At 44.0% G+C, this 25,559-nt stretch overlaps 1 protein-coding gene across 2 annotated transcripts in view; it reads left to right on the forward strand.

Annotated features, from left to right (window-relative positions):
* The window catches only part of MCF2L2 (MCF.2 cell line derived transforming sequence-like 2), a 263,631-nt gene extending 239,677 nt beyond the window's left edge, over window positions 1-23,954 (forward strand). For both annotated transcript variants that reach the window (XM_053221168.1, XM_015063590.3), the window contains 3 exons: window positions 17,870-17,958; window positions 18,358-21,761; window positions 23,848-23,954. In XM_053221168.1, coding sequence (XP_053077143.1) covers window positions 17,870-17,958; window positions 18,358-18,471 — 203 coding nt within the window. In that variant the 3' untranslated portion in view covers window positions 18,472-21,761; window positions 23,848-23,954. The remainder of the gene's footprint in view (window positions 1-17,869; window positions 17,959-18,357; window positions 21,762-23,847) is intronic.
* Window positions 23,955-25,559: the final 1,605 nt, after the last annotated feature.

A 25,559-nucleotide genomic window follows, 5' to 3' on the forward strand; every position in this document is an offset into this window, starting at 1 on the left:
TTTCTGCCCCTCTTTCTCTTCTTCTGGGACTTCTGTAAAACTAATGTTATTACATTTGATGGATACACTAAATTCCCTAAGTCTATTCTCATTTTGTATAGTTCTCCTTTCTCTCTTTTGTTCAGCTTTATTGCCTTCCATTAGTTTGTCTTCTAGGTCTTTAATTCATTCCTCTGATTCTTCCAGCCTACTATTCAAATTGCATCAACCATGTTTCTAATCTCATTTATTGCACTCTTCATCTCTGATTCTTTTTTAGCTCTTTTATCTCTGAGGTAAGGGTCTCACATGTCCTCTATTCTTTTCTCAAGCCCAATGAGTATCCTTATAATTGTCGCTTTAAATTCTCTATGAGGCATGTTACTTACATCTGTTTCACTTAGATCTCTGGCCGTGGCCTTATCTTGTTCTTTCATTTGTGATGAATTACTCCATCTTGGCATTTTGTCTAAGTTTCTGCCTTCTTCTGTATGCTAGAAAAGCCAGTTATGTCTCCTGCTGCTGGAAATAATGGCCTTATGAAGAAGAGGTCATGTAGTGCCCTGGGCCTGGTGCTTCAGGGAGTGCCTCCAGTGTGTGCTGCGTGCACTCTACTATGTTCTGGCTGCTGTATCCCTCAGGCCAGTCATCTGCAGAGGCTCTCCTTGCTTGCTGTGAGCAGCGTTTGATCCCTGGCCTGAATGTGGCAAGCTTTAACAGAGGTGTGCTCTGGTCTGCTTATGAAATGAGACCGGTCACCTCATCCACTGGAACTAGGGCCCTGCAAAACTTTCTGATTGGGCAACATGGTGTGGGAAGGGGTTTTTGCTGGTCTTCTGGGGGTGGGGCTTGCCACACTGGGACTGAGGCAGGAAGACTGAGAATGGTAGTGGAAGGGTAGTAGAGCACAGGGGGGTGGGGCTTAGTGTAAGCAAGTTAGGCAGCCGTGTCAGCACTATACTGCTTCTCACAGGTGGCTCTGTTTATGCTGAGGGCCTGGAAAAGGAAATAGCCCTAACCAGCTCCTTTGTTCCCAAAGAGACGTGTCTGAATGCTGCCTCTCAAGGACAAGCTCTCAGAAGAGCAAATAATTTCCCCCATTTGTGTGCCTAGGCACTCTCCAGATGCTCTTTCCAAGCTGTATCCCCCTGGGTTGTTTGCCTGCCTTTTCTCCAGGAATAGCTCAGTGTCCTCCAGCTCTGTCCCAGCCAAGCCTTTAAAACTGCAGGCTTTAAGCCCCATTGGTTGCAAGAACCCATGAAAATTCAGCCCCTCTCATTTTCTAAGTCAATGGCTATAGAAATGTTCTCCTTGTACATTCCCTTGTGTGCTCCTCTCTCTCTCTCTCTCTCTCTCTCTCTCTCATCCTTCTCTGTGACCATGACTGCCTCCCCTCTGCAGCAGCTACAATCTGTTTCTCCCCTAAACCATGTCTCTGCGTTTGCTACCTTCTTCAGTGTGGCCTCTCAAGCCCTACTCAAGTCCTAACCCTGTGCTCCCTAGGTTGTGACAGGAATGTAAAATATAGATAAGAAGCAGAACCCCACAAACATTCTCTGGGACAGATCACATGAAAGGTCAAAAACCCAGTTTCAATTAATTTAAGAAGACTGAAATCATATCAGGCATCTTTTCCAACCACAACAGTATGAAAATCAGTTACAGGAAAATACTAGAAGAAACAAAAACATGGAAGCTAAATAACATGTTACTAAACGACCAATGGGTCTATGAAGAAATCAAAGTAAAAATTAAAAAATACCTGCAGACAAATGAAAATGAAAACACTACAATTCAAAATGTTTGCAACATAGCGAAAGCTCTTCTAAAAGGAAGTTTATAGTGGTACAGACCTACTTCAAGAAAGAAGAAAAATCTCAACTAAACAATTTAACCTCACACATAAAGGAACTAAAAAAGAAATAAAACAAAGGCTAAAGTTAGTAGAAGGAAGGAAGTAATAAAAATCAGAATGGAAACAAATGAAATAGAAACTTAAAAATATAGAAAAGATCAATGAAACTAAGAGCTGGCTCTTCATAAAGTTAAACAAAACTGATGAACCTTTAACTAGGCTCAGCAAGAGAATAAGAGAGGACTCCAATAAAATCAGAAAAGTTACAATTGACACCAGAGAAAAACAAAGGATTATAAGAGATTACTATGAAAATTTATATGCCAACAAATTGGACAACCTAGAAAAAATGGATAGATTCCTAGAAATGTGCAATCTTCCAAGACTGAATCAGGAAGAAAAAGAAAATCTGAACGGACCAATTACTAGTAATAAAATTGAATCAGTAATTAAGGAAAAAACAACAACAACAACAACTCCCAACAAACAAAAGTCCAGGACAAGATGGCTTCACAAGTGAATTCTACCGAACATTTAAAAAAGATTTAGTATCTATTCTTTTCAAACCATTCCAAAAAATAGAAGAGGAAGTAATGCTTCCATATTCATGCTATGAGGCCATCATTACCCTAATAGCAAAACCAAAGATACTATAAAAAAAGAAAAGTATAGATGAACATCTCTGATGAACACAGATGCAAAAATCCTCAACAAAATATTAGCAAGCTGAATTCAAAAATACATTAAAAGGTTCATTCACCACAATCAAGTGGGATTTATTCCAGGGATACAAGGATAGTTTAATATATGTAAAGCAATCAATGTGATATACTATATTAATAAAATGAGGGATCAAAATCATACAGTCATTTCAATAGAGGCAGAAAAAGCATCTGACAACATTCAACATCCATTTATGATAAAATCTCTCAACAAGATAGGTTTAGAGGAAACATACCTCAACATTATAAAGGCCTATATGAAAAGCCCACAGTTAACATCATATTTATTGGTAAAAAACTGAGAGCTTTTCCTCTAACATTAGGAACAAGACAAGGATGTCCATTCTCACCATTTTTATTTAACATAATACTGGAGATCCTAGCCATAGCAATCAGACAAGAAAAAGAAATAAAAGGCATCCAAATTGATAAGCAAGAAGTAAAATGTTCACTATTTGCAAATGACATGATACTATACATAGAAAACCCTAAAGACTCCACCAAAGAACCTATTAGAAGTAATAAATGAATTCAGTAAAGTCATAGTATACAAAATCAATATACAGAAATCGGTTTTGTTTCTATACACTACTAATGATATAGCAGACAGGGAAATTAAAAATTAAAAGTCCCATTTATAATTGCATAAAATAAAATAATAAAATAAAAGTATTAAATACCTAGGAATAAATTTAACCAAAGATGAAAGACCTGTACTTCAAAAACTGTAAGACATTGATGAAAGAAATAAGAGATGACACAAAAAAATATATTATGCTTGAAAGAACAAATATTGTTAAAATGTCCACATTATCCAAAGCAATCTACAGATTCAATGCAATCCCAATCAAAATACCAATAGTGTTTTTCACAAAACTAGAACAAAATATTTTTTTATAAAAAATTTTTAAAGTTTATTTATTTATTGAGAGAGAGAGAGAGAGAGAGGGAGGAGCAGATAGAGAGGGAAAGACAGAATCCCAAGCAGGCTCCATGCTGTCAGCACAGAGCCCACCATGGGGCTTAAACCCACGAACTGTGAGATCACAACCTAAGCTGAAACCAAGAGTCAAAGGCTTAACCGACTGCGCCACCATGGTGCCTCTAGAACAAAAATCTTCTAATTTGAATGGAACCACAAAAGACCCCCGTATAGCCAGAACAATACTGAGAAAGAAGAACAAAGCTGGAGGTATCACAACCCCAGATTTCAATATATACTATAAATCTATAGTAACCAAAAGAGTATGGTACTTGCACAAAAATAGACATAGATCAGTGGAACACAAATGATAGCCCAGAAATAAACCCATGTGGGTTTTTTTTTAATATTTATTTATTTTTTAGAGAGAGAGGGAGGAAAAGAGGATCTGGAGTGGCTCTGTACTGACAGCACAGAGCCCAATGTGGGGCTTGAACTCACAAACCGTGACATCATGACCTGAGCCGAAGTCAGACACTCAACTGACTGAGCCATCCAGGTACCACAAACCCATGCTTATATGGTTAACTAATCTATAAGAAAGGAGGCAAGAACATATAATGGGAGAAAGACAGTTTCCCCCATAAATTGTGTTGGGAAAGCTGGACAGCTATATTCAATAGAATTAAACTGGGCCACTTTCTTATACCATACACAAAAATAAACTCAAAATGGATTAACGACCTAAGTGTAAGACCCTAAGCCACAAAACTCCTAAAACAGACAGTACCTTTTGGAAATCAACCTTAGCAATATTTTTCTGGGTAAATCTCCCAAGCCAAGGAAGCAAAAGCAAAAGTGTAAGCTGTTGGGACTACATCAAACTAAAAAGCTTTTACACTTTTTAGTGTAAAAGGAAAGGAAAAAAGGAAAAAAAGGAAACCAAAAATGCAAACCAAACCATCAGCAAACCAAAAAGGCAACCTGCTGAATGGGAGAAAACATTTGCAAATGATACATACAATAAGGCATAAATATCCAAAATAAATAAGGAACTCCTATAATCCAATGCCAAAAAACACAAATAGTCTGATTAAAAAATGAACAGAGGACCTGAATAGACATTTTCCCAAAGAAGACATACAGCTGGCCAACGGACACATGAAAAGATGCTCACCATCAGTCATCATCAGGGAAATACAAATCAAAACCACAAAGAGTATCACCTCACACCTGTCAGAATGGCTACTATCGAAAAGACAAGAAATAACAAATGTTGCTGAGGATGTGAAGAAAAGGGAACCCTCAAGCACTGTTGGTGGGGATGTTAATTGGTGCAGCCACTATGGAAAAGAGTATGAAGATTCATTTAAAAACTAAAAATAAAAGTGCCATACTATCTAGTGATTCCACTTCTGGGTATTTACCCAAAGAAAATGGAAACACCAAATCAAAAACATTTTCCAGGGTGCCTCTGGAGACAGCCAGGAGGAAGGGGCAGTACAGACTCAGAAGGGATTTCGGAAAGGTGCTCCTTATCCCCATCTATGCCTGCCCACTCAAAAACGTTCTCCATCTATAACTCCTCGCCCTGTGCAAGGCACTCAGGAAGTACTTAATAAGTGATTGTTGAATGAACCTGTAATCCAGTTCAGGTACAGTGCCTGCTTAGTTTTCCTAGGTTCCTTTGGCTTGATCCTAATGGAGGCACCCAGGCCCTCAGTCAAAAAGATGATAGAGGTGAGGGGGTGAGGACTGTGCTAGACAGAGTAAGTACTCTACTACAGCATCTAATAGGCTCTATTATAATTTTATGGTGTGTTTAACTTTTTCTTCCCATTAGACCACGAATTGCTCTAGAGAATGAGGGTTGTCTTATTAGCTTTAACTTCCCTCAGGCCTCATATTATATAAAGGCCTAGCACTCATAGGTGCTCAGTAAATGTTTAGTGAATAAACAAATAAAATAATCACATCAGGCTGGCAAACCACTCTGCAAGCAGAGTCAGGGGTGATGAGGTTTAGCTCAGGACACATCTCATTCATCTCAGACTTCCAGAGCCTAGCAAGTGTTGAGCTAATCTAACCCAAAAGAATTACTATAATAGTTGGCATTTCAGGACAGGGAAGAGAGGAGGAGGGAGCTATAGCAAGCCCATGAAACAGCTTTTACGAGGATGAAAGGGGATTCCTCCTCCTCACCTCTCCCACTTTAAGACCATTAGCCAGGGGCACCTGGCTGGCTCAGTTGATAGAGCATGCAACTCTTGACCTAGGGATCATAAGTTTGAGCCCCATGTTGGGTGTAGAGATTACTTAAAAATAAAATCTTAAAAAAAAAAAAAAAAGACTTGCAGCCAGTTCGAAGTTAACTGTATAATCCAACAAATGGTGTCCACTGAACATTCCCTTGTTGACTGTCATGCCCAGAGCCAAGGCAGGTCCTAGACTATGGTGAAGGAGGATGAAGCAGGTCCTTGAAACTTTAGGAGAACCTGAGTGAGCCAGCACCACCCCAACAGGCATAGGCAGGAATGCATGTGCCATTCTTTCCAATGGTTCAGCATTCGTGTATATTTCTCTAAAGAAAAGGCAATGGAATGGGATTTGTTCCCTGGATTGAAAATATGGAAACAGCTACCAGCAGTTAGGAAGACCCAGTCCCCGGCACACATGGGATTAAAGGTAGGACCCAGTGGGAGAGTGGGGGAGTAATGGGGGATACCAGCTCTTTAGAAGCTGAGGAAGACATTGCCTGATTCTCAGCCCCTTCCTTAATTATGTGAGTGAGAAGAAAGATATAAAATAGGTTTTCCGCTATTCATTTGTGTGGCTCTAATTAGGCCAGAATTAACAAGAAGGGCAAATGTTTCACATCTAATGTGACTCCCTCTTTGGAAAAGCTGCCCTTTTAAGGAAATGATTTAGGGATAAGAGATTGCCAGTATGTCTCTGCTTGGGAATAAAGACACTGGGTCATGGCAACTTTATTTCTTGCTGTGTCCAGGATTTATGGATTTCACCTCCTCTCAGAGCTTTTCCAGGGAAAGGTTAGGAACACTTGATCCAGGTGCTTCCCCACAAGGCTTCAGCCCTGATTTCTTTGTGTGTCGGTTTTCTGGTGGCTAAAATTGGGTATGGGATCAAAAAGAACAAGTATGCAAGCATTTTATATTCTAATGACATAATAGATTATGGTTTACAGGGCTTTGAATGTGCTGTGTTTGTTGCCATCTTTTCCGTCCTTGCCTGTTTAAATTGAAGATAACCTTTTCCAAAAGACCTTCTACTTTATGCTTTACCACTGCCCATAATCCAGGTCTTGATTTAGTATTTGAGACTTCAGTTTGGGACTATTATGTAATTAATTTCATGGGACATGAAGTATGTATTTAGGCCTACAGTTTATTTAGAAAAGGCATCTGGAAGGAATTTTAGCACAAAATACATTTACTGCGTACCTACAGAGTACAAAAGTCATTGAAGAAATATACACAGACCCCACACCCCAACTCAGGGGCAAAGCTAATTAATGTTATGCTTATTGGTCAGACTTCTAGACTCTTGGATGCTAATGAGCATGAAATGGCAAATTAACAGGAAGATGGTCACATAATAAGTAATTGGATGTGCAGTCTTGGTCAACAAATATTGGTGGCAGTGCCTTTAATAAAGCAGTGATTCTCAATTTAGGGTATATATGTGAGTTACAATATTTTATATTTGGGGGTGCCTGGGTGGCTCAGTCTTGATTTTGGCTCAAGTCATGATCTCACAGTTCTGTGAGTTTGAGCCCCACATTGGACTCTGTGCTGACAGTGCAGAGCCTGCTTGGGATTCTGTTTCCCTCTCTTTCTCTCTCTCTCTGCCCCTCCCCTACTCTCTCTCTCTCTCTCTCTCTCTCTCTCTCTCTCTCTCTCAAAAAAAATAAATAAATAAACTTTTAAAAAAAAATCTTTAAAAAATAAAATTTTAGATTTGGAAAATACAAAACGACCTTGTTTTCATCTTAGTACAGACCAGGAAAAGTTAGGCTTGAGAAAAATCTTGGCTGGTGAGAGTTTATAGAATATAGTGCCTAAATTTGCTTTTCACAACAAGACCTATGTCTCTATAGAATGTAGTAAAATCTCTGGGAGGTATGAAATTTTTATGTTTTGTTTTCCATGGAGATTTTATAATGGCTTGTGAAAAACTTTTTAAAAAAAGATAAAATCAGGGACGCTTGGGTGACTCAGTCGCTTAAGTGTCTGACTTCAGCTTAGGTCATGATCTCACAAGTATGTGGATCTGAGCCCCACATTGGGCTCTGTGCTGATGGTGCAGAGCCTGCTTGGATCCTCTGTCTCCCTCTCTCTCTGCCCCTCCCCTGCTCGTGCATGTTCTCTCTCTCTGAAAAATAAACATTAAAAAAAATTTTTTTAAGGATAAGATAAAATCAGATTTTCATCTAAATAATTAGCTTTATCCCCCAATACTGTCTCTGATCAAGTTACATCGTGACTTTCTTTTCCATTTTGAAAAGCTAAAATGAAGGAAAACCCCTGGTAATGGACTGTCCTTTCAGCTGGGGCCCTACAGATGAGGAAAATGTGTGTTGAGAATTCCATTCTAGGTTATTTAACAGGTGACTCTTCAGATTATCAAGGACTATTAGAAAATTGACCTTATCCAGCCTTATCTAGTCCTGAAGTATGTTTTGTTTCTTGAAGCATTTAACTCCCTTTTTCTTGTGCCAAGATTATCTCTCTCTCTTTTTTTAATGTTTATTTTTCAGAGAAATAGAGAGACAAAGCATGAGTGGGGGAGGGGCAGAGAGAGAGGGAGATACAGAATCTGAAGCAGGCTTCAGACTCTGAGATGTCAACACAGAGCCTGATGTGGGGCTTGAACTCATGGACCACGAGATCATGACCTGAGCCTGAGTCAGACGCCCAATGAACTGAGGCACCCAGGCACCCCATGTGCCAATATTCTCTTAAAGAGACTGTTAAAAGACTCTTTGCCTGAAGACATTAGTATACAATTGTCAACAGTGGCATAATCTATAAATTTATAGATATGACTACTTGATAAGTTATAACTCCCTCACCTAAAACATAAGGATGTGGATTGTCCCGGTGCCTTTCTGTTTTTTCTTCTGTCTATTCTGCTAATTCCAAGTGATCAGACTCAAAGGTATGAGATAAGCAGAAGAATGGATAACATTTAGTTAAGTGCGCCTTCGTCTAGACTTGGTTGTAGGCTGTTTGTGTGTGTGTGTGTGTGTGTGTGTGTGTGTGTGTGCGCATGCTCACAGTTCAATGCTAGGAAAGCAGGCTGGCTTCAGGAGTCAGGGAGATAACAAGGGAATAACCATTATGTCCTGTGAACTTTGACAACTTTTTCACAAGTTAGTTTCACAAAAACCAGTCAGCTCTTCAGAAGACTGGCTGACACCTCAAAGCAAAACATAACAAAACAAACCCAGAAACCAAAAAGCAAAACTCAAGAGTTACAGTGTGAAAAGTAGTATATAGTACACTGAAAATACCAAATGCTGGTGATGGTGCAAAGCACCAGGAACTCTCATTCTCTGCTGGTGACAATGCAAAATGGTAGTTTGAGAGTTTCTTACAAAAGCTAAAAATAGTTTTACCATACAGACCAACAATCATATTCTGTGGTATTTACCCAAATGAGTTGCAAACTGTGATTTATCCATACAATGGGAAATTATTCAGGAACAAAAAGAAATGAGCTGGGGCGCCTGGGTGGCTCAGTCAGTTAAGCGGCCGACTTCGGCTCAGGTCATGATCTCATGGTCCGTGAGTCCGAGCCCCGCGTCGGGCTGTGTGCTGACAGCTCAGAGCCTGGAGCCTGTTTCAGATTCTGTGTCTCCCTCTCTCTGACCCTCCCCCATTCATGCTCTGTCTCTCTCTGTCTCAAAAATAAATAAATGTTAAAAAAAATTTTTTTTAAATGAGCTATCAAGCCACAAAAAGACATGAGGAAACTTAAGTGCATATTGCTAAGTGAAAGAATCCAGTTTGAAGATACATACTGTATGATTCCAACTATTTGACACTCTGGAGAAAACAAAACTATATAGAGACAGTAAAAAGATCAGTGGTTACCAGGGATTTGGGGAAGAGGGGATGAACAGGTTGAGCACAAAATTTTAGGGTCAGTGAAACTACTCTGTATATTATAATGGCAGACACATGACATTGCGCTTTTGTCAAAACCCACAGAACTATCCAACACAAAGAGTAAACCCTGATGTAACCTGTGGACTTTAGTTAATAATAATGTATCAGTATAGGTTCACTAATTGTAACAAATGTTCCACACTAATGTAACATGTTAATAATAGGAGATACTATGTAGGGAGTGAGTGTAGAGAGGTTATATGGGAACTCTATTTTCTGCTCAATTTTTCTGTAAACCTAAAATGGCTCTAAAGTCTATTCATTTTTTAATTAAAAAAATCACACACAGTAATGTAATAGAGGCTGTTGACACCTTGCCCACATCCTTTTTACCAGGTGTGTGTACCCACTGTCCAGCCCTCAGCTGACCAGAGCTGTCTAGCCAGGAAATGCCTGAGAGGTTATGGCCTCCCACAGGGGCAGTTTATAGCCAGCCAATGACTAACTGATTCAGGGTACAAAAACCAGCCCTTCTGCCTCAAAGGAGACACGTGTAGCACCATCTATGCTCCAGGGTTTCCTAGGAGATCAGGCTGATGCTAGACTTGAGCTGAGCCCACATCTGCGCCTGGCGTCTTCCCTGCCCTGGCTTCTGTCCTCGGTGCTCTTACAGGTTTCCTCTGGAAGCCCTTTCTCCACAACTCTCTTGTGCAATCCGCTTCTGAGAAACCTAAGACACTACCAGCAAAGGTCCTAGAAAGGAAGGATGGGATTCTGGCATTAATAGGTCACTTGCCGGCCTGATGGCAGAGGACTCCATCTCTGTTGGTGGGTGGACTGTTGAAAGCCCTGGTCCCTGGTTTGTGGTAGCAGTTCAGTGGCTAAGATCTTCACCTGCGGTGACACCTGGGGTCAGATATAGGTGGACAGGGATGTACCAGTTGGTGCGATGTCTCTAGTATTTGGGAAGTTTGGGGGAAATATTAAGTATCAGGAGCATAGAAGTGGGAGGCTATTGCTAAGCACCACTGATGCACTGAAGAGAGTGAAGAGAGTGACAGGATCAGATTAACCACCAGTTTAAAGCCCAATATGAGAATGAACCTCCTTGCCAGCGTTCAGGCCCTCATCTTCTACAGCATGGCTGTGTGTGAGAGAAGGATGAATTCTCAGCCCAGGCAATCTGCTACCTAATCATTTTGGGCTCCTAGTGCTAGTAGATGAGCAAGCAAGTCAGGCCCTGGTAGGGAAAATGTGGGACTCTAAAACTTGTGATGAGGATATCTAGGTATATGCCCCTTGTCCCCCTGGGCTGGCGTAAGTGTCCCACCACCCCCCCCCCCTTGTTGGGAATCAGACCCTTCTTACCCAAGATTATGCAGAAGTTGCAGATGGGACATACAAGGCGATGCTTACCCTTCCTTCTCAGGATGTGTCCCCACCTTCCTTCCAGGATAATGATTAGCATCTAATTATAACATGATCTGACTGGGGCACAAGATCCATAGACTTAAGCTCAAAATGTGAGGATCTTTGTATCATTTTCATACCTACTAGAGAATATCAGTTGCAGAAAAGGTGCCAGACAACTACACCGCCTGGATGACTTGGCCAGCAGGTGTCAGCCGCTTTTTCCTCGGCACCCCAGCACCTGCACGGTGGGCTGATACATAGAGAGAAGCCTTTGCAGCAGAGTCAGAAGCTATGCATGGGCCCAGCAGCATGGGCTCCTTGTCATCAAGACTGATGTAGCTCCTGCCACTGTCGACTGTCCAGCTGGCCAGCACAGATTGATGCTGAGCTCCCAGATGGATATTATCCAACTATATATACTATAAAGTTATTCCATAACTTTGCTTAGAATGGAGAGACTCAGCTGTGGGCATATGATCACAGGACCGACCTACTGGTCCTACCCCATTTAGAAGCTGCCAGCCAGATAGAGCCATGGAATAGCCTCTTGAAGGCAAGGATGAGCAACGGTTTGTTTAAGCATGACACTGCGGGGTCAGGGTGCTAATCTTCAGGATGCAGTATGCACCTTAAACCAATGGCCATTTTATGGCACTGTGCCTCAATCGGCAGAATATATGAAATCTGGGAGCCAGGAGGTCAAATGAGTTGTGCCCTTATCATTATCATGCTCTAGTGACTTGCACAAGGTATTTGTCCTCATCTCTGCAACTTTAGTCTCAGTGAGTCTCAAGGCCTATTCCCAAGGCAGGGAATCTCCACCAGGGGACATAGTAAGAGTCCTACTTAACTTTAATGTGCGCCACCTACTGCTGCAATTGGTCCTTAGGTTGTACTTTTGTCATCCTCTCCCTCCCACTCATTCTACATACCCCTTCCTTCTCCTCTTCTGCTGGTTGCATGCACAGTGGGTGTCCCAGACTCTTGTCTGACTATTGTTCTTTTACTCACTCACGTAGAGTTACAGCTGGGTGTGGAAGTATTGGAGGATGTCCCAGTGGATCACCTAAGCACCAGACACATTCCTCTCTGCCTCTGTTAGGCAGCCTGATCTCCTAATGATGATTAGGGCCAATTGTTTCCTCCAGTGCAAGCCTGAGGGGTGGAATGCTAGGACTCCTCATGCTAGTAGTGGTAAGGCCTGGACAGGGCAAGGCAGTGAGGTGGGAACCTCTTAGAACCTAAGCAATTTCAAGGTGAGACAGTCACAAAATAGAGGAGTCTGCTTTTTCTGGTGCTATTGGCTAACCTAAAGGAGCTAAGCTCCAACAGTATTTTACTAGCCAGAATCACACTGAAATTTTTGAATTCTGAATTCTATTTTATCCCTGATTTTCTGAGTCCTGGACATTGAAAGATATGTAAAATGAGAATAACCATTGTGCCACAAAGGTAACAGAGGTAGAGTCTGTCTGCTAGCCCTTAGCCATAGGCCCCTGTGCAGACATAACTGTGGGTCTGGTTCCCTCAGGGTCTTGGGGTGGAGGGGAGACTGCTTTAATACCTGTGAGCCATTTAGTGTAGTACATAAGGGTTGTTTGCTGATTTGGGGGAATTTCCTTTCAGGCCTAGATAATTGATTATATTATTATTAAAAATTTTTTCATGTACTCTTATGATAAAGAAAATAAGGTATAGCAAACAGTCTTCTCTGGTGAGGTTGTGGGTTATTTCAGATAACTACCAATCATTTTTTTAATTTTTAAAAAACACTTATTTTGAGAGAGAGAGAGAGAGAGAGAGTGAGTTGGTTGAGCATCTGACTTTGGCTCGGGTCATGATCTCACAGTTCACAAGTTTGAACCCAGCATCAGGCTCACTGCTGTCAGTGCAAAGCCTGCTTCAGATCCTCTGTCCCCCTCTCTTTGGCACCCCCCCCCCCACTCATACTCACTCTCTCTCTCTCTCTCTCTCTCTCTCAAAAATAAACACTTCTTAAAGGTAAGTATTACAAGTTTCATTTTCTGATTATAAAAATAATACATATGTATATTAAACAAAATTTAGAATGTAATGCAGAAAAGTACAAAATGCAAATCATACATAACTGGAAATAACCACTGTAAATATTTTACTCTAAACTTTTTGTCTATAGAAATGCATATTTAAAAAAATTGGAGCCATACTACACAGATTAGGGGTCTTTATATTTCCGTCTTCTTGAAAAATTCCTATTAAATTTTTGGTGTAATGGATAAGCCTTGACAAAACCCAACTAGACACATCAGCTCCTCCTACCACCCACCTGTGGGCCTGTTCCAACACAGAACATCTGATGGCAGCTGATTGCTGAGCTGGGGGTTGTTTCCTCGTTCTGAAGTGTCTTTGACCCCAGCTCCTAGCAGCTCTGAAAGTCCCAAGACAACAAGCTCAGACTGCCCTAGAAGTTGGCAAGGATTCTGACAACAGAAAACACACTTTTAAAACAAAACAACAAAAAAAAGGTGCTTTGAGAATGTGTGCAGCCTGAAAGTAATTAATTGAATGCATAGCAGTGATTTCCTTCCTCTTGGCCAAAGGCAGATTTGCAAAGGAAATGGGCACTTCAGATACAGACCAACTTCAATGTTTACATAATTTACACTCTGGGCCACCAAGCAGAAAGATCCTAATCCAGCCTAGTACCTGTGGAAACAACCTGGAGATCTCTTCTGTTGTGAGCTGTGGAGAGCAACTGGGATGGTTTAGGCATAAAGTGACCCCATGGGTTAACTCCCAGAAGGCAGAGAAGGAGCTTAGCAGCACAGCACAATGGTTAAGGGCTCACAGCTCAAACCCAGCTCTATGTCTTCGGATGAATTACTTTACTTCTTTGTGCCCCCAGGTAAAAATGATGTACTTTAGTTCACATGATAGAGGTGGCCCTTAAAAAGTTTTTGCATAATTGTAAGGGATAGGGAAAAATCTAGTTTGAAACAAAATAAAAATAGTTTGCCCATTTGAAATCAATGGGTAAGAGCTGCCTCTGAACTAGTGGGATCTACAATGGTCCCATCGTGCCATCCAGTGGACAGAAAGGGGAAAGGCGTGATTTTATCTTCCAAATTTGTAATTTACCAAAAACATGTATATTGAAGAGGATAATTTCAACTCACCAATAGATTCACTTGTTAATAAATTTCATTCCATTTTTTGGGTGTGCCTCAGTGGCTCAGTTGGTTAAGCATCCAGCTTGATTTCAGTTTGTACATCATCTCACATTGGTGGGTTCGAGCCCTGCGTTAGGCTTCATGCTGGGCTCCACGCTGCCCATGGAGCCTGCTTAGGATTGTCCCTCTCGCCTCTGCCTCTGCCCCTCCCCCCCAATACATACATACATACATAAATTTCATTCCATTTTTAAAACAAAATAAAAGATCAGAAGTCTAAACACTAAGTGCTAAAACTAAATTCCCAAAACCAGTTAGGATATGTGATGTATGCTAGAAAGATCATCCACTGAAGGAAAACAGAATACACACCAGTCCTTACTAGCATGAATTTTTACAGCCCACCTTCCCCATTCTTCGTATCTCTCTGTCTCTGCCAACACTCTTTATGCTTATTCTGGTATGTGGACCAGGAGAACCACAGAGACTCAAAGTGTCTTCTCAACACATAACTAGAACTTGACTGGTACCAGAGCCATTCTGCTCATTTTTCAAGAATGCAACTGTCACTTAAAATTTTGCTGATATCAAATTGAGTATTTTTCAAGGGCCTGTGTGTTTGGTTTGGGTTTTCGTGTGTGTGTGTGTGTGTGTGTGTGTGTGTACTCTGTGTTTCCTTTTAAAGCCATTTATTACCTCTATAATTTGTTTCTTCCCCCAGATATTTATGAGGGTGAAGACAATAGCAAACAAATCTCCCCCAAACATGAGTAGTAATAGCATACTTGGAGTACCAAGAGCTGTTCTGAGACCTTCTCTTTGGTATTATTGTAATCACTATTAACAGTAATCATAACAGGTGTTATTTATTAAATTCCTAAGAGGTACCAGACATTTTACTTTATAAACCTTTTTGCTAATCCTTATATCAAAGCTGTGATAGATATTATTATCCCCATTTTTACAGACAAGAAAAGATGCTCAGAGAGGTTAAGTGACTTACCCCAGATCACACAGCTAGTGAGTGGGTGGCAAAGTCAGAACTGCACTCGGTCTCACTGACTCCAAAGCCCCTGCTCCTACCACTGGGCAGAGGGGTCTTTCCTTTATTCACTCATATGACCTGCCAGACCCTGAGCCCAAGATTCTGGGGTCTCCATAGTGCTGTCACCGCTATAGTACCTAAGACCCCTAGGAGCCCATGGCCAGTGGATCCAGGAGGAAGGGATTAAATACGCAAATGACAAAGATATAGCAAAACTCATCCTGTGAGCTGCACTTTCGGCCCCCACATTTCCAGCTTTGACTGAAGGACGTTCTCCAAGGCTTGCGGGTCCTGAGAATTCTGAGCTCCTTCCAGGAGCTGCGGGGGATGCTGGGTGAATAGGGTATAGTCACTGCTGCCACGGGCCCCAGGGCCCAAGGGGGAGACGAGTGAGGGCTCACCCAGAGCAGCTGCGGGCTGTGTCAGAAGAAACTGTCCCTCGAAGGGTCTTGTTGTGAGGGGATTGCAGGTGACCCCACCACCTCCACAGCCCCTCTCCTCCTCTGTGTCCCAGAATAGAATGGGATAGAATAGAACACAACAGAATAAAGAAGAACAGAATAATAGCATAGAATAGATCAGATGAGGACATCATACCTGTAAGGGTAATATTGTTCCACAGTTTTCCTTTTAGAAATGTAGTCTGTGTGGACGCAATGTTGGCATCTCTAAGGAGTATGGAAAACTCTGGACTAAACTGACGGTGTCCTCCACCCTCACCTGGGGTACCCTGTGTGCTGACAGTCCCCAGCAGGGAGGGGGTATCTGGATATTGTCAGCGCTGGGAGGGTCGATTCTCTTTCCAGGCTCAGACAGATCCTTCCTGGAGGCAGGAAATGGCCCAGACGACCCTGAAATAATGCAGTCAATGTGTGGCCAAGTGTGTGAGAGGTCCTCTGTGCCAGCCCTGTGCCAGGCTGAAGACCCCGTCCCCTGTGGCAGGGTCCCCAGGAGAGAGAGGAAAGCAGCCACCAGTGCCTGGTCATCACTTTACCCCAGGTGCCACTTACTGTGGAGTGGCTGGAACTGGCTGTCAGGTCTCCCAGTTCCCACATTGTCCCCCAGCCCTGCCAGCCCCAGGCCCTGAGTGCTCCATGGCTGCCAGAGGCCTCAGAGCCTGGCCTCACCCCTGGCCTCCCAGTGGGTGGCTCTGGGGTCCCTGGCCACTACCCTTCACCCCACCCCAGCCCTGCCGGCCTGGCTTTGTCTGGGACACTGAGGCCACAGCCCCTGGAGACTCAACCCTTCTGTTCCCATGGTAGGTGGTCAAGGGCGAGTCTTCTCCATTCCTCCCTTACAGCCTTTCAGCAAGACTGCCATTCCTTGTCCTCACTGCCTGCTCTGGGCATCAGGGGATCGTGTTGGATGACCACCCTAAAGAGGAGTCTCTGGGCGTTACTGCAGATGTCCCTGAGTCACATCTGGAGGAGGGCGGTGGGAGCCAGTTTCTCCTCTGCCCTCTACCCCTCACCCCACCACTTCTGGGGACTGGAACTTAAAGCAAGTTTGCTGCAATCTGAGAACACTGTGTCCAGCTGCCTCAAAACCCTCCGGCACCAGGCAGGGTTCCTGGAGGCCTCCAGGAAAGGGCTGCCTGGCTGCTCCCAGTCTGGCTGGCACGCCCCCCCCCACTTCTGCCCTGGGGAGAACCCTAGGCCCCAGAATGCAGCTTGGGGGTCCTCTGGGCAGCAGGTCAGGGAGCTCCCACTTGCACACTTCCTGCTTGCTGACAGAACTGTGCCACTAACTCCAACTGTAGACTCCTTCCGCTCCCTCTTCTCATTTCCTGTGTCCAGAATGCCCTCACCCCCCATGCCCTGTCCACGCCCTTCAAGGCCATACCCTAACCCCTGCCCTTGAGTTGTCACCAAACAGAGACTTGGTCCTGCACTCAGATTCCTGCAAGATTGATTATTCCGTTGAAGCTCAGTGAGAGGTAAAGACAAGACTTGTAGAACCCAGCTGCAGTGCTTGCAGCCGAGGGAACATGGCCAAGTGATTATTCCTCTCTCATCCCAGTTTCTCATCTGTAAAATGGAGCTGAGGCCCTTAGAGGGCCATGTGAAGCTTAACTTTTGACAAACTGGCATCCCAGCAGGCACAGAGTAGGGTTCAGTGTTTGGTGGAGATTGCTGTTCCCCTCAGTGTCTTAGCCCCAGGCTCATGGCAGGTGCACAGTGGTGACTAATCGGTTTATCAGCTCATTGGAAGAGAGAGGCAGGATGTACTCACTCCTCTGATTTCCCATGGGGAGAGCAGTGACAGAGGCTACCAAAGAAATAGGAATCAGGGGCGAGAAAAGGGGGAAAAGAAGAGAGGGAAGAAGGGTGGAGGACAGGAAGGTTGTCAAGCACAAAAAGACTGACCGTTTTCTTGGAGGACCAGGAGTAGGGCTACGAACACCACGTAGACAGATCTTCTCGGGGTCATGGTTACAAATTTGAGCTGGAAAAGAGAACCTTAAGAGGACAGACCTCCACCTCCCACCCAGGTGAAGCCATCCAGGTCCTGGGAGAGCAGGAGTTAGAGATGGGGAGAAGAGGTTCAAGGGGACAGGCACTGCCTCCTAGGACATCTGGCCACTGGCAGCAGAACCAATCCTCCCAGGCCCTCTCCTGCACAGCAGGTCAAATTCTTCCTTTCTTTCCCCAAGGCTGCTCCAGCAAGGAGTTTACCTCCATGGAAACCTTTGACCATCCCGAAGGTGCAGAAGATATGGAAAAGGAGAACAGTGCTCTGAGTGTAATTTATTTCCTTCTTATCTCCTTCATTTTCTCCCTCAATTCGATTTCATCAGCTTCTCCTGCCTCCTCTTTCTCTCCCCCTTCCATGTCCCTCCCCTTTTCGTGATGCCTACCCATAAGGACCAGGCCTAACCCAGGAAGCTGAGGTCACTGGCTCTGCGAAGTGTCTCAGACCCTCCCGGCCTGGCATGTCCCTCATCCCCCTCTCCTTCGCATTGCTCTGGCTTCTGATCATAAATGTGGGGCTCCTGCCGGGACCCCAGTGACCCCTTGGGAGAACTAGGGTGGGCCCCAACCCGCCGGCGCCGGCGGGAATCACAGGTCGCGCCTGGCTTGGGCTTGGGCACTCCTCGGCCCTGCTAACTCTAAGGGTTCACCACTGTCCCCTCCCTTCCAGCTGTCCGGACTCTTCCAGTTGGACGACAGTTATGAAACGTGTTCCTCCAAATCTGTCCTGGAAACGGGAGAAAGCGTCCAGGGGAAAAAGCAAAGCGGAGATGAAGACGTTTGAGTGTGAAAGAGAAAGAACAAACAGTAAGCGAATCTGTTAGCCGTTGCTCCTCTGACTTTCTTCTTGGAATTTTAGGCCAACAAACACAACTAAGGAGAGCGCTGCGGTGCCCGCTGCCTTGCTCGGCCCTGCGGGGGACGCGACTAGTTTCCGGGCGAAAGCAGAGCGGGCGAGGGAAGGATGCCTGCGCACCCCCTCCCCCGAGAACTGACACCGGTTCTAGAACACCGCGGCTCCCCCGCTCGGCCGGGCTGCCCCACGCCGCCTCCATTCCGGGCCCGGCCTGCTGCGGACGCCGAGGGCCCGGCCCACCCTCCAGCGGGAAAGCAGCCAAGGGGCCGCCTCGGACCCTGCGGATCTGCAGCTGGGGGTTGGGGGTGGGGTGTGATAGGACCGCCTTCCAGAAGCCTGAGGAAGGGCCCACGGCCTGCCCGCGGAGGCCACCCTCCCGGCGAGGGCCGCTGAGAACCTGGGAGCTGCTCCACACGCGTCAGCGTTAGCCCTGGGGACTCGGCTCAGACGCCCGCGAACCTCGGGGCTGCCCCACACGCGCCTGCGCGAGTGCCGGGACTCGGTGCAGACACTCGCGAACCTCGGGGCTGCTCCCCACGCGCCTGCGCGAACGCCTGGACTCAGTGCAGACACCCGCGAACCTCAGGACTGCTCCCCAGGCGCCTGCGCGAGCGTCGGGACTCCGTGCAGACACCGGCGAACCTCGGGGCTGCTTCACACGCGCCTGCGCGGGCGCCGGGACTAGCTGAAGACGTCCGCGAACTTCGGGGCTGCTCCACACCGGCTTACTCGAGTGCCGGGGTTTCGTGCAAACGCCCGCGACCCCCCGAGCTGCTCTGCCGCTCCTGCAGAGGTTAGCGGAGCCCAGTCCTGCGGGGTCCTGCCCAAGGTTTCTCAACGTTGGCATTTAGACTTTGGGGGCTGGATAATTCTTTGGGCGGGGTGGGGGGGAGGGGGGACTGCCTTGTCAAGTGTTTGGCAGCATCCCTGGCCTCTACCCACAGATGCCAGTAAAACCGCTCTCCCATCCACTCACCCAAATTATGACAATCAAAAATGCCTGAAGACATTGTCAGATTTTTCCTGGGATGGGAGTGGGGAGATTCGTTGAGAATCTCCTTTGCGAACCTTGGAAGAGCAGAAACTACAGAGGCAGCCCTGTGTTCTCCCTAAATCACCAAAAGAATGTTCCTGTGGTGTTTGTGTTACTTTGTAACGGGATTGTATCCTTTCAGAGAGGGTTGGTTACAAATGTTAACGTCTGAGGTAGTTCGTTTTTAGATTTATTAGTTTTTAAATTAGTTTCAGTTATTTTTATTTTTGTTTTATTATTTTTCGTCTAATTTTATTTTTATTTATAGTTTCTAGTTATTTAATTTTATGGTTTTAAAGTTATCTGTTTATAATTTTGTTTTCAGGGTTATTTAGTTTTTGAGTTATTCATTTTCAGTTTCTTGTATACAGTTATTTTAAGTTACACATTTCCAAATTAGCTCTAGAGTTATTTTTAATTATCTTTACAATTATTAGTATTTGAGTTATTTGCTTTTATAGTTATTCTTTTTTTTAGTTATTGGAATTTTCAAATTATTTTTAGTTTTTTGTTGACTGCTAATAATTCACTGAAAGTTTTAGAATTATTTAAAATTATTTCCAGACAAAGTGTCTTTAGTTATTTTAGAGGTTTTTCCCTTGTTAGTTTTAGAGTTACTTATAGTCACACTTATTTTTTTCAGTTTAGATTTGGGGTTGTTTATTTTTACATCCATTTATTTATGTTAGTTATTTGGTTTTAAATTATTTTATTTTCAGCTGTTGCATTTTTGAGCATTATATTTCCTGAATTTTTTATTTTCAGAGATTTGGACATATTTAGTTTTGATTTATTTTCGGTAACTTATTCTCCATTTCTTTTTAGTTACATCTTTGCCATTTAAAAATTTTTTTCTATTTTGTATTTTTACTTATTTTATTTTCAGATTTATTTTCAGAATTATTTACTATTAGAATTAGTCTAGGGGATCCAAACAAGAGAAAGACACAACAGCAGTTATTTTAACAGAGAGAATTTAGTATAAGGAATTGTTACCCAGTTATTGGAGATTTTAACAGGAGAAAACGTGGTAATGTGAGATCATGGAGATGTTAGCCATAAGGAGCAGCTACCAGCCCACTGGCTGAAGGAGCAAAGGGAAGAGGTTGGATGGAGGTGGCCCACAGTCTGAGGGGGAGGTGCTGCCCCGTGGGACAGGTGTCCCACGAGTCGGAATTTGGTCCAAGAGCTGGATGCAGAACTCTCCATAGAGGGTGCTGCCAGCTGGTGCTGGAGTCTCTGAAGGCGGGGTGATGAGGCTACTTGTGGAAGTGTTGGGAAAATGGCAAAGGGCAGCTACTGGAATCAGCTGTTGCTCTCAGCGTGAAGAGCAGTTGCCAGGGGGAAGCTGGCAGGAAGTCAGCACACGGGGTCGCTCTCCCCTCCTTGGTCCTCCCATCAGTCTGCCCTATTGGCCAAAGCTGACAGGGAGCAAGCTGGCAAAGGAGGTGAGTGGCTCTGGGGCCACAAAGCAGAGACTAGAAGGATGGCTTAAAGCTGAGAAATATGGCAAATAAGCAACCCACTGAGCTCTGGAGTTGTTTACTTTTAGAGTATTAGTTTTGAATTTAGTTAGTTTGGGAATTGTTGTGGTGATTTGATTTCAACTTTTCACTGGACATGGGATCTAGCTAAGTTTTTGGTCCCCTGATTTGTTTCCAAAATGGAGTGGGAACTTTTTTCTTAAACACCTGAGGACTGTCTCCCATGTGACTTAAGAAAATAGTTCTAGAATTCAAGAAAACAAAAATAAGTGTCTCACTGTGTTCATAAAGAAGCCCTTGGACTTTTATGGCCAAAAAAGGGCAGAGACTAAGGGACAGACTATCAGGGAAAGGCTCTTCACAATTGTCCAGCAGAGTGTTCTTTGAAAGTTTTCAGAAAGTTATGTTGTGGAGCTACTCTCTTGTGCCCCTTTCCTAATGACAAAGTATCTTTCTTGATGGAATGTGTTTCAAATTTGTAGACTACAATATTCATTATTTGCACACTAAAATAAAGTTCTTCCCAAACCTATAGGAAATCTTATTTCCTTCTACTTGCATTATTTTCCAACCTACATTGTTCCATTTTGGCTATAAGAACATTTATTTATTTGTTTGTTCATCCTACTCAACACCTATTTCCTGAGCACCCCTGTCCTCAAGAAGGTGTTGGCATCAGAAGAGACCACGGAGGCGTGAAGGTGAGTGAGAAACTCTCAGTGCAGTTGAGGGAGACAGATGTGGAAACAGATCATCACAACACAGTGTGACAAATACTATGGGGCACAGAACCCTGCCACTGACTTCCTGATGTAGTCAGGGATGGGCTGACATCTGAGCTGGTCTCCTGGAGCAAGCGTTTTCTCCAAGTGGAGAAGGAGAAGGATATCCTGGTCATGCATAGGCACGGAGGCACGGAGGAGGGATGCATGGCAGAGAGAATGCATTGACAGAGGCCACTGGGCCACAGGGTTCAGAAAGTCCCTGGTGCTTGACAGGTAGGACCTCATTTGGTCCTCACAGCCAGTCTGCAAGAGAGTAGGGAGCGACATCAGGAGTCAGTGCTCTTCCTGATCTTAGGGTTCCAACCACAGCTTACAAGATCCTCTGACTTGTCATTCCTGGAATTCTTCATCTCATTCCTGGCTTTATCCTTGGTCCATTCACTCCTTCCCACTTACTCTTGGAGGTGAGTGCCTCCCTCTTCTATCTTTTGATTCCTGCTTCTTAAACATCCGTGGGGAGGGAGGAGGGTTGAGACCAGCCAGCTGTGAAGTGCAGGTGACTCCAGCTGCAGAGGAGGCAGAGTAGAGCAGAGCCCCCGCGGGTCTCTTAGGGGAGTTCTGCAGACCAGCACCGTGGGAACTGAGCTCTTGTCGAACCAATCGTAGCCTGTAACTGCATTCAGCACCCCTTGAAAGTTTGTGAGGATGCCTTCCCAAAGTGGGGAACCTGCTTCAGATCCAGCCCAAGCTTGTGAATCAATAGAGAGCTTTTTTTTTTCAACTTTTTTTTGGGGGGGGGGGGGACAGAGAGGGACATAGCATGAACGGGGGAGGGGCAGAGAGAGAGGGAGACACAGAATCGGAAACAGGCTCCAGGCTCCGAGCCATCAGCCCAGAGCCTGATGCAGGGCTCGAACTCACGGACCGCGAGATCGTGACCTGGCTGAAGTCGGACGCTTAACCGACTGTGCCACCCAGGCGCCCCAATAGAGAGCTTTTAAAGCACACAGAGCCCTTTGCTGCATTAACAGCACTGGACATGTCTACCAGGTCAAAAGAAAGTATAGTCTTTCACGATCTATGATGGCATATTTTCACACTTTTTATAGAACACATTCATTCAGTCAGTCTTGAATACGTTTCTCAGCATACTTCCCTACTTTGCTCTCTCCGGTTGTCTTACCCATCACCATATCCGTTTCTCCGTGAGAACATGTAAGTACTGGGGCTGGACGGAAGAATCTTCTGGATTCTGACTATTAGAATAGTCAGAAAACGCATCACCTGGATCCTCTTAAACACTTTGACAGTTGACGAGCCCACTGCAGAGACAGCCCAAAGCTCTCCCAATCCTTTGGGCCCCGATCGTTTTCTGTATCTACAAAATCAGCCACCCTCGCTGGTGCTGGCAGAGCTCAAAATGCCCAGACCTCCCAGGCCTCACGTGAGGAGCCTCTCCACAAATCCTGCATCACAGGTGGGCGACAGAGGAGACATTTCAGTTCCGGACATCATTGCTGTTGCTGCCCCCAGGTGCTTCATGGTAGCCAGCTGTGACTTTCCACTCTGGCTTCTTTGCCTAAGCCCAACACAGCTGCTCTGCTTATCGGTGTCCTCTGAGAGAAACAAGAAAAAAAGTGGCTCTTTTATGAGTGACACTTATGTCATCTTTCTATTTGAGTCAACGGAAAAGAATTCAAAACCATCAGATAAAATCTTGCAGCCACATTGCACTAGTTATTCAATTCATTTATAGCTTTATAGTGTTGCCTGTTGCCCACGAGAGGGATGCATTTCAACTTGTTGGTGAGGGGTGGGAATGCTATAGCCCTGGAGGAAAGTGCCCTGGCTGAAACCGTTCACTAAAAGCAGTCCGAGTCTGTGAAACCTGGCTGGAGTCTGAGTCTGCACTAAATACCAGCTGTGCCTTATCAAATAATGAGAGAAGTTCGAGATCGTTTAAACCAGCATTTCCCAGAGCATATTTTGCAAAGTAGGCGGAAGAGTGTAAGGGTTCGATGAGTTAATCTCACAATCAAAAAAAAAATTTTTTTTTATGTAGGTTTCATGCCCAGCACAGAGCCTAACGCAGGGCCTGAACTCATGATCCTGAGATGGAGACCTGAGCTGAGATCAAGAGTCGGCCATCCAACTGGCCAAGCCATTCAGGTGCCCTGAAAAAAAATTTCTCTAACCTATTTTTAGAATACTACATATTTGATTTCTCATTTGGTTGATACGAGTTAGTGAATTAAAGGAACTGAGAACTCTTTCGTGAAGGAAGTCTGTACGTTTCCGTTAAACTCATGACTTCTCAGGGTGCCTCCTTGGCTCATTTGGTAGAGCATGTGACTCGATCTCAGCTTCATGAGTTCAAGCCCTACGTTGGCCATGGAGCCTACTTAAAAGCAGAAAACAAAAAACACTGCATGATTTCCCAAACTTAGCTGACCACGGAATCCTTCTCTTTGTGGAACATAAAGAATATTTATGTCTCATGAAACAGTGTGGGTTATGTGTGTAGGCTGCTCTGCTCCACACAGTCATTTGGTGTCCCAGGTTCCTTCCTTCTGATGTTTCCTTGGGAACCTAGCTGGGAAGCTGTTGCCCAACCACAGCTTTTTTTTTTTTTTAATGTTTATTTATTTATTTTGAGAGAAAGCATGAGCGCAGGGGAGGGACAGAGAAAAAGGGAGAGAAAGAATCCCAAGCAGGCTCCACACTGACAATGCATAGCCTGACTTGGGGCTGGAACTCACAAACTATGAGACCATGACCTAAGCTGAGATCGAGTCAGACGCTGAACTGATTGAGCCATCCACGTGTCCCCCAACTACAGCTTTGACAACTTTGTGTCACTGTCACTTACCAGCCTGAAGTAAAGCAGGGACTAGAATCCATGTCCTCTAACCCCTAGGCTAGGATTCTATTACCACACTAGCTTTTGCTTACTCAGTCGACATGTTTCAAGTGTCTCTAGTGTTCCAGGTTTACTATCAGAGAAAACAGAAAACACAGCACCAATTCTCTATAAAATATTTGTCAATTGCATCTTTAATCTGGTAGCATTCTTTATGTATGGGTAAACTTTCAAAAATGGCTATTAAAGTAGCAAAAATTATAGGTTTATATCATAGTATTTTAATTTACCAGAGAACACATACTATGGGAATAAACAAACATTAGAGGAACAGAGTAGAGAATCTAGAAATGGACCGAGATACATCTCAGAATTTAAAGCATGAAAAAAGGCATTTCAAATTAGTTCTGAACAAAGAAGATGAATTGTGTGTGAAAGTGGTGCTGGGACCACTGTATAGCAGTTTGGGGGTGGGGGGGGAGGGAGGATAAGCCCTTAAAACTATTCATATTGTTCAATTATGTGACTTAAAGAAATCATGCAAGTCAAAACGTTTAAAAAGATTTGGAATAGAGTAAAGCTTTTCTAGGCAAAAACAAAAACCAGAAGCTACAAAAGAAAAAAAGAAAATCTTGACAATTCAGACTACATAAGAGGCAAAAACAAATATAGAAAAAAAGAACAATTAAAGATTTAAAACAAATACATTTTCAAAACATGGGCATAAAACTAATTTTCCATGATATATAAAGAGCTTTTACAAATCAGCAACAATAATAGAAAAAATGGACAAAGGACACAAATATACACAGAAAAAGAAATTCAAGGGGCACCTGGGAGGCTCAATCGATTAAGCATCCTACTCTTTATTTGGACTCAGGTCATGATCTCATAGATTGTTGGTTTGAGCCCCA

This window comes from Acinonyx jubatus, chromosome C2 (assembly GCF_027475565.1).
Source record: "Acinonyx jubatus isolate Ajub_Pintada_27869175 chromosome C2, VMU_Ajub_asm_v1.0, whole genome shotgun sequence".
Lineage (NCBI taxonomy): Eukaryota > Metazoa > Chordata > Mammalia > Carnivora > Felidae > Acinonyx > Acinonyx jubatus.